Source organism: Larimichthys crocea, unplaced genomic scaffold (genome assembly GCF_000972845.2).
Source record: "Larimichthys crocea isolate SSNF unplaced genomic scaffold, L_crocea_2.0 scaffold143, whole genome shotgun sequence".
NCBI lineage: Eukaryota > Metazoa > Chordata > Actinopteri > Sciaenidae > Larimichthys > Larimichthys crocea.
The window spans coordinates 207,233-216,939 of record NW_020851961.1 but is presented as its reverse complement, the minus strand read 5'-3'; the positions used below and the strand labels follow the sequence as shown (position 1 = coordinate 216,939).

The following is a 9,707-nucleotide window of genomic DNA, read 5'->3' as shown; positions in this document are numbered from 1 at the left end:
TTCAGCCTTTTATTTCACCAAGCTCTCACCAACCACTAAAAGTCAGTCCCACATTTACTCTTGTCCGGCGGCTTCTTGCTCGCTCACTCTCTCCTTTTCTCTTCTTAGCTTCCTCCGTCAGCGTCCTCTTCACTCTCTGCTCCTCTGCCATCATGTCTGTAGAGGCTGCTGAGCCTGGTTACCTCCTCTAATAACACCTGTTGGTACAAACACTCAGTTCGTCAGCTTGGCAGTGACTCACTGCCAAGCTGACGAACTGAGCTAACAGCAGCGTGTCTGTGTGTTGTAGGAGGAGCTCCTCGCCGTCGTCCGGAGGCTCTGTGCTGACCTCCTTCAGGAGCTGAGGAGGCTGCAGGAGGTGGGAGGAGCCTCATGGCATCCTGGTTCGTCCTCTGCAGCTAAAGGAGGCGCTCAGGTGGAGCTGAACAACCAATCACATGCTCCTACAGGAGAAACCAGCCAATCAGACGCTCCTACAGGAGAAACCAGCCAATCACATGCTCCTACAGGTGAAACCAGCCAATCACATGCTCCTACAGGAGAAACCAGCCAATCACATGCTCCTACAGGAGAAACCAGCCAATCACATGCTCCTACAGGAGAAACCAGCCAATCACATGCTCCTACAGGAGAAACCAGCCAATCACATGCTCCTACAGGTGAAACCAGCCAATCACATGCTCCTACAGGAGAAACCAGCCAATCACATGCTCCTACAGGAGAAACCAGCCAATCAGACGCTCCTACGGGTGAAACCAGCCAATCACATGCTCCTACAGGTGAAACCAGCCAATCAGACGCTCCTACAGGAGAAACCAGCCAATCAGATGCTCCTACAGGACAAACCAGCCAATCAGACGCTCCTACAGGTAAAACCAGCCAATCACATGCTCCTACAGGTGAAACCAGCCAATCAGACACTCCTACAGGAGAAACCAGCCAATCAGTGCAGACTCCTTCAGTGGGTTGTGGGCGGAGCTTCAGCTGCAGCATGTGTGGCAGCATCTTTTCCAGACGGACCAACCTGAACGCTCACCTACGCGTGCACAGTGGCGAGCGGCCCTTCACCTGCTCCACCTGTGGGAAGGCGTTCTCCACCCGCAGCAGCGTGCGCATCCACCAGCTGACCGTGCACGGCGGCCAGCGTGCGCACCGCTGCTCGCACTGCGGGAAGCTGTTCGCCACACACAGCCACCTGAGGACGCACCAGGCTTCTGGCCGGCGGCGGCCGCTCACATGCTCAGCCTGCGGCAAGACGCTGGCGGCAAGGTGCTGCCTTCGAGGTCACAGACTGAGCTGTCTGAGGACAGACGAGGCATTCAGGTGCGCAGAGTGCGGGAAGGAGTTCTCCAAACTCAGCTACCTGTCGGCACACCGCCGAGTCCACCTGCACATCAAACCCTTCACCTGTCCCACGTGTCACAAAGGCTTCACCACACGGCGCAACGTTCACGTCCACACGCTGACCGTCCACCGTGGCCTGAGGCCGTTCACCTGCGGTGTCTGCAGGAAGGCGTTCAGCCAGCGCAGCGGCCTCACGGCTCACCTGAGGACGCACAGTGGTGAGCGGCCTCACACGTGCGAGCAGTGCGGGAACTCGTTCTCCAGCCGGAGCAGCCTGACGGTGCACCGTCGCGTCCACACCGGAGAGAAGGCGTTCAGCTGCGACACCTGCGGAAAGAGCTTCAGCGTGTCCGCCAACCTGCGCCGCCACCGCCTCGTCCACTCGGGCCGCCGGGCATTCACCTGCGACGTGTGTGACCGCTGCTTTACGCAGGCGGCGCACCTGAAGGCGCACCATGGCGTGCACAGTGGCGAGTGGGCGTTCATCTGCAACAGCTGTGGGAAGGGCTTCAGGCAGAGCATGGCGCTGCAGGCGCACGAGCGCAGCCACGCCGGCGTCAAACCGTTCGCCTGCGGCGAGTGCGAGAAAACCTTCTCCTCATCCTCGTCGCTGAAGCGCCACCAGCTGACGCACGGCGGGCAGAACGCTCACACCTGCAATGAGTGTGGGAAAAGCTTCAGCTCCGCCCACAGCCTGAAGACGCACCTGCAGCTGCACGGCGCCACCAAGGCGCTCTCGTGCGATGTGTGCGGCCGCAGCTACAGCTCGCCGAGCTACCTGAAGATGCACCGCCGCAGCCATTCGGAGGGGAAGCCGTTCAGCTGCGCTCGCTGTCAGAAGACGTTCTCCACGCAGGCGAGCGCCAAGCTACACGAGCGCACGCACAGCGGCGAGAAGCCGTACGTGTGCGAGGTTTGCGGGAAGAGTTTCAGCGTGTCACAGAATCTCGTCCGGCACAAGCGCGTCCACAGCGGCGAGAAGCCGTTCCAGTGTGGCGTCTGTGGGCGGAGCTTCAGTCAGAAGAACAACCTGAAGACGCATCAGCTGGTTCACAGCGGGCTGAAGCCGTTCAGCTGCTCCACCTGCAGACGCTGTTTCACCTCCACCAGGAGCCTCCGAGAGCACAGGTGTGTGCCCACCTGACAGGAAGCTGCGGACAGGAAACAGGAAGTGAGGCCACTGAGATGTAAATACAAATGTTGTGACTCTGAAATCAATAAAGTTTGAAAGCAGGTCAATTTGATCCCATGGCAACGACAACATGTCTTCATTTATTAACTAGTAACTGTGAGGTAACTAAGTAGTAACTGTGAGGTAACTGTGAGGTAACTATGAGGTAACTGTGAGGTAACTATGAGGTAACTAAGTAGTAACTGTGAGGTAACTGTGAGGTAACTATGAGGTAACTGTGAGGTAACTAAGGTAACGGTGAGGTAACTGTGAGGTAACTGTGAGGTAACTATGAGGTAACTGTGAGGTAACTGTGAGGTAAGTATGAGGTAACTGTGAGGTAACTGTGAGGTAACTATGAGGTAACTAAGTAGTAACTGTGAGGTAACTAAGTAGTAACTGTGAGGTAACTATGAGGTGACATAAGTATCTCTGAGGTAACTGTGAGGTAACTAAGTAGTAACTGTGAGGTAACTGTAGTAACTATGAGGTGACATAAGTATCTGTGAGGTAACTAAGTAGTAACTGTGAGGTAACTGTAGTAACTATGAGGTGACATAAGTAACTGTGAGGTAACTATGAGGTGACATAAGTAACTGTTAGGTAACTATGAGGTGACATAAGTAACTGTGAGGTAACTAAGTAGTAACTGTGAGGTAACTATGAGGTGACATAAGTAACTGTGAGGTAACTATGAGGTGACATAAGTAACTGTGAGGTAACTAAGTAGTAACTGCGAGGTAACTATGAGGTGACATAAGTATATGTGAGGTAACTGTGAGGTAACTAAGTAGTATCTGTGAGGTAACTATGAGGTGACTAAGTAGTAACTGTGAGGTAACTATGAGGTGACATAAGTATCTGTGAGGTAACTGTAGTAACTATGAGGTGACATAAGTATCTGTGAGATAACTGTGAGGTAACTAAGTAGTAACTGTGAGGTAACTGTGAGGTAACTAAGTAGTAACTGTGAGGTAACTATGAGGTGACATAAGTATCTGTGAGGTAACTGTGAGGTAACTGTGAGGTAACTGTAGTAACTATGAGGTGACATAAGTATCTGTGAGGTAACTGTGAGGTAACTAAGTAGTAACTGTGAGGTAACTAAGTAGTAACTGTGAGGTAACTGTAGTAACTGTGAGGTAACTATGAGGTGACATAAGTATCTGTGAGGTAACTGTGGTAAGGTAACATGCTGGTTAACGCTCACACAGAGGAAACACAAACACAACCTGCCCGACTGGCAGGTGATTTTAACGAGCATCAGACTGGAAGCTGGGGATTGGTTGATCAGGACAGGTGCACTCCAATCAGGATCCTCCAGGTCTCCAAGGGCAGGGCCGATGGTGGCCACGCCTCCTGAAGGAGCACACACCTGGACACATGGTGTTCAGTGTGAGGTCAGTGTTACCAACAATAACGCTTCTGTAAAAAGTTACTTTAACAATTAAAAGTATTTTGAATCTTTTCAGAATTATTTTTTCGAACTAGAATTATATTTTATATAATAATAATTATTAGTTATTATCTTTATTGTCCTTTTAAAGCTTAAAAGATGTTTTTATTTTTTTTCCTCTTTAAGAGAATCGTTTTATTTTGAAAGGACAGCCCGGAAGCTGTCAGTCGTCACTAGCCGCTCGGTGGACCGGGATGTGTCGGTGCTCTTCTCCCGGTTTACTTGCTCTGCACCCGGGTTAAACCACAGCACAGCGACCCGTTCCAGCTCCAGGACAACCGAACCGAGCCGAGCCGAGCCGAGCTGAGCCGGGTTAACTGAGTCCAGCATGAATGAGACGGAGGGGCTCCGATTCCGGCGGGTCCACAGGGCGCAGGTGATCACTGACGATGTGCCTGAGCACCGAACCTTGGGACCCGGGTAAGAACCGAACCGACCGCTCCGTTAGCCACACGCGGGCTGGACACTAAGGAGTAACTTAAACCGTGATGTAACGTGACGTAACGTAACGTAACGTGACGTCGTTACTGTAAACACTCTGATCGACTATTGATCAGGTGGCCGGAAGTGTCTTTATTAATTAACCGGTAACTGATCAGCTGATCAATAACAGGAAGTGGACGCATGATTCTGAACAACGTTTGTTTAAAATATTACGTCATAGAGATGTTACCTGTTAGGCCTTACCTGAGACATGAGAACCATGAGGGACCGGGGTGACCATATACGGACTTCCTGTGTGTGTTTCCTGTCAGGACTTACAGTGGGAAGGTGTTCCAGGTGACTCTGCTCTCTCTGGGCGGGTTCCTGGTTCTTCCTCTGCTCGTCATCATCCTCATCATCGAGTCGCCCATCCAGCCCGAAGTGTTCAGGTGAGCCGGACACGGACAGGTGTACAGGTACACAGACAGGTGTGCAGGTACACAGACAGGTGTACAGGTACACAGACAGGTGTACAGGTACACAGACAGGTACACGGACAGGTGTACAGGTACACAGACAAGTACACAGACAGGTGTACAGGTACACAGACAGGTGTACAGGTACACAGGTACACAGACAGGTATACAGGTACACAGACAGGTACACAGGTACACAGACAGGTATACAGGTACACAGGTACACAGACAGGTACACAGACAGGTACACAGACATTAAAACAACCTTGCTCTGTTTACACATCAGAAACCTGCATCAGTTAATGTTTGTTTAACGTTTGTTTAATGTTTATTTAGTTTGTTTAACGTTTGTTTAATGTTTATTTAACGTTTAAGGTTTATTTAATGTTTGTTTAACGTTTGTTTAATGTTATTTAATGTTTTAACGTTTGTTTAACGTTTAAGGTTTGTTTAATGTTTGTTTAATGTTTGTTTAATGTTTGTTTAACGTTTGTTTAATGTTCTGCAGTCTGAAGGAGCCTCCGGTGATGAAGGGCTGCTGGGAGTCAAACCTGAAGCTCCGAGAGGCTCAGAGACTGTTTGAAGACCAGATCCACGGACCAGAGTCCATCGCCAACATCGGAGGTCAGTTTAGGTCAGGTTTAAAGTTTAGATCAGGTTTAAGTCAGGTTTAAGGTTTAGATCAGGTTTAAGTCAGGTTTAAAGTTTAGATCAGGTTTAAAGTTTAGATCAGGTTTAAAGTTTAGATCAGGTTTAAGTCAGGTTTAAAGTTTAGATCAGGTTTAAAGTTTAGATCAGGTTTAAGTCAGGTTTAAAGTTTAGGTCAGGTTTAAAGTTTAGGTCAGGTTAAGTCGCGGTTCGTCACGTTAATATCGTTAAAGTTTAGGTCAGGTTGTAAAAGTTTAGGTCAGGTTTAAGTTCAGGTTTAAGTAGTGTTTAGGTCAGGTTTAAAGTTTAGGTCAGGTTTAAAGTTTAGATCACGTTTAAAGTTTAGATCACGTTTAAAGTTGAGGTCAGGTTTAAAGTTTAGGTCAGGTTTAAGTCAGGTTTAAAGTTTAGATCACGTTTAAAGTTTAGGTCAGGTTTAAAGTTCAGTTCTGTTTGGTTTGGTTGAGGTCAGATGTTGAGTGCTGATCACTGACATGTTTTTGTCCTCTCTGTCTGCAGATGTTTTGTTTGCTGGAACAGCTGACGGGAAGATCGTGAAGCTGATTGGTCGAAGGATTCACACGTGACGAGACTCGGAAAAATGCCGTGTGGTGAGTTAGAGTCAGTTTAACTACGTTTAACGTCAGGTTTAGTTAGAGTCCGTTCAAGTTTAACTCTGACCTGCTCACACTTCAACATTTCAACATTCTGTTTGTTCATCTGCATGTTTCAACATGAAACACACACACACACACAGACACAAACACACACAGACACGCACACACAGACACAAACACACGCGCACACACACACACACACACGCACACCAGACAACAACACACACACACACACACACACACACACACACACACACACACACAAACACACACACACACACACACACACACACACACACACGCACACACACACACACAGACACAAACACACACACACACACACACAGACACAAACACACACAGACACGCACACACACACGCACACAGACACAAACACACACACACACACAAACACACAGACACACACACACACACAAACACACAGACACGCACACACAGACACAAACACACACACACAGACACACGCACACACAGACACAAACACACACACACACACACACACACACAAACACACAGACACACACACACAAACACACAGACACACACAAACACAACTGTTCGCTTTGATTGTGAAACAGGAAGTGAAGACACTCAGCAGGTGTGTCATAACGTTCAGCCGGACTCACTGAGGCTTTAAATGAACTTTATTGTGGCGGGCTTTAAACAGGAAACACTGATGATGATAAGTAGGGGGAGGAGGAAGTGACACGTACAACTTCCTGAATCCTTCGTTTAGGAACACTAACGAGCTTCAGCTTAATTAAAGTAAAGTTTTGGTTATTCAGGTTCCAGAGACGACGAGTCCACCTGTGGGAGACCGTTAGGGATCAGAGTCGGACCCAACGGGACTCTGTTTGTGGCCGACGCCTACCTGGGTTTGTTCGAGGTCAACCCCACCACAGGTGAGTCAGTCCCAGCACAGGTGAGTCAGTCCCAGCACAGGTGAGTCAGTCCCAGCACAGGTGAGTCAGTCCCAGCACAGGTTCTGGGTCTGATGGACTCTCAGGTGTTCTGCTGTGACTTCACGTGCTGCCTTCACCGTCTCAGTGTTTGCTGTTTCTGTGCAGGTGAGGCGATCAGGTTGGTGTTGGGCGGTCAGGTGGTCGCTGGCAGGAAGTTGTCGTTCATCAACGACCTGGCGGTGACTCAGGATGGAAAGAAGGTGTACTTCACTGATTCCAGCAGCAGGTGGCAGCGCAGAGACTACATGCACCTCATCATGGAGGCCACAGCTGACGGACGGTACGATGGAGCGCGTTATTCACCGTAAACGCCGCTGGGGCGCCGGGCCTACGTCAAGCTGCTGTCAGTGAGTCAGCACTTCCTGTTTCACAATAAAAGCCCTGTGTTTCCTGCCATCAGAGTGTTGGAGTACGACACAGAGACCAGAGAGCTGACGGTGGTGATGGAGAACCTTCGCTTTCCAAATGGGATCCAGCTGCTGCCGGACGAGGAGTCGGTGCTTGTGGCCGAGACCACGATGGCCCGGATCCGCAGGTAACACACCTGACTCACCTGTACGACCGCAGCCGTACGTCAGACTAGTCCAGGTCTCTGACCCATCTGTGTCTGGTTCTGGTTCAGGGTCCACGTTGCTGGGCTGAACAAAGGCGGGATGGACACCTTCATAGACAACCTGCCCGGGTTTCCCGACAACATCCGCCCGAGCTCCAGCGGAGGTTACTGGGTGGCCATGTCTGCAGTGCGGCCTAACCCCGGATTCTCCATGCTGGACTTCCTGTCCCAGAGACCCTGGATCAAGAAAGTCATCTTCAAGGTAATACAGACAGAACGGGTCCAGGTCTGGGTCCAGGTGGTCCACATTGAGACGATAACGGCTAACGGTACTTTACTCCCTGTCCTCTGTTGTCTGCAGATCTTCAGTCAGGAGATCCTGATGAAGTTCGTCCCTCGGTACAGCCTCGTGGCGGAGCTTCATGACGGCGGCGTCTGCACTCGGAGCTTCCATGACCCAAATGGCCTGGTGGCCGCCTACGTCAGCGAGGTCCACGAGTATGATGGGAACCTGTACCTGGGCTCCTTCCGCTCACCGTACATCGCCAAACTCGACCTGCGTAAGATCTGATGACGACAGACTTCTCTTTGTGAGACATGGCGTCTGTCCGTAACAGTGATGTCACGACGCACCAAAAACCGTCACAGGCGGTTTGTCAGATTTATTGTAGCTGGCGACTTTAAAATGTTTGTTCTGTTTGACGTGCATCACGAGCCACCGCGGGCCGGGTATCGAACCTCTGCTGTCTGATCAAAGCTGCAGCTAACGACCGTTTTCATCATGAGCTCACCGACCTAATCAGAGCAAACGAGCAGATGCTGAACGAGAAGCGCCCAGCGGTTCATCGATGACTCGTGTTGACTTGTTTCTTCAGTTTGATGTTCGGCTGGGAACGTTTCACAGTTTGTTTGTTTCTCAGGTTCTGATGAGCACAAAAGATTTAAACTAGACCCAGCTCTGAAATTAGCTTACCAGCTAGCTAAAGCTAATTGGGTTAGCTCCTTGTAGAGCTCACTAGCTAGCTTGCTTAGCAGTAGCGTCATGCTAACGTTGTTTTAATGTTTTGTCGTTACCTCCACAGCTAGCTTGTCTGGGTTAGCATTGCTACTAGCTGCTGTTTTCACTTTAACACGTTAGCTAGCTGAATACCTGCGTCTGATTGGCTGATCCGCGGTGTTAGCATGTTACTGTCAGCATGCTAACGTGAGACTGTGACGATCTTTCTGATCTGAAGATTTTTACCGTGACAGCAGATGGAATCTGTTTTTGTTTTAACGTGTTTCAGCTTCGTTTGGAATAAAAAAACTAAATGAACAAAGTGTGAGTGTCTTTGTGTTTCTGATGAAGTTTGTAACGTTTACTAAGAACCAAGCTGCACTTCAGGGTTCAAAGTTCAAATTTATTAATTATTCGGAATAAATCATTAATTTTTTTAAAATCATTTTTATTTGTGTCTGTTGTACGAGTGAAGTGTCAATATTGAACCATCGTCTGTCAGAGAGACGTAGACGCTGTGTACGCCGCAGATGAACTGTCTTCGAATCTGAACATGGACGTTTTTGAACAATGTTACATTCAACCAACGCCTGACAGCGCAGACATCAGCTGCTTCGGATCAGCGCCGCCTGTGTCGGACACATGTTTGTTTGAACTTCAGTGTCCAAAGTGCAAGACGGTCAGCCAATCATCGACCGCTCACCATGGCTCAGCAGAAACACCCGGACGATCCTCACACGTGATGCAGAGTCATGACTCAGCAGAAACACTGGCTCAATGTAAACGAACTCGGACTGTTCTGAGTGTGCTCAGAGTTAAAACACAAACAAGCTGCGACATCAGCGGCTGAGTTCAGTTCAGTTTGTTCTGGTCTGTTATCTGTTCGTTCACCTGTGTGTGTGTGTGTGTGTGTGTGTGTGTGTGTGTTTGTGTTTGTGTGTGTGTGTGTGTGTGACAACAGGATAAAAGTCGTGGTCGTCTCACTTCTTGCTGCTTGTCCCATCGACTGACGAACACGAAGATGAAGGTTTATCTGCTG

The 9,707-nt window shown here is 49.4% G+C and overlaps 2 protein-coding genes across 2 annotated transcripts; both read left to right on the top strand.

Moving 5' to 3' along the window:
* LOC104934709 (zinc finger protein 665-like) lies at window positions 1-2,772 on the top strand. Its single transcript, XM_027275507.1, has 3 exons — window positions 1-41; window positions 290-437; window positions 888-2,772. The coding sequence occupies exon 3, from the start codon at window positions 992-994 to the stop codon at window positions 2,486-2,488; it is 1,497 nt and encodes a 498-aa protein (XP_027131308.1). The 5' UTR covers window positions 1-41; window positions 290-437; window positions 888-991; the 3' UTR covers window positions 2,489-2,772.
* Window positions 2,773-4,116: 1,344 nt separating this feature from the next.
* apmap (adipocyte plasma membrane associated protein) lies at window positions 4,117-8,986 on the top strand. Its single transcript, XM_027275518.1, is given in 9 exon segments — window positions 4,117-4,391; window positions 4,727-4,843; window positions 5,379-5,494; window positions 6,038-6,124; window positions 6,942-7,058; window positions 7,224-7,398; window positions 7,519-7,653; window positions 7,741-7,933; window positions 8,033-8,986. Coding segments are annotated over 9 exon segments (1,242 nt in total). The 5' UTR covers window positions 4,117-4,299; the 3' UTR covers window positions 8,243-8,986.
* Window positions 8,987-9,707: the final 721 nt, after the last annotated feature.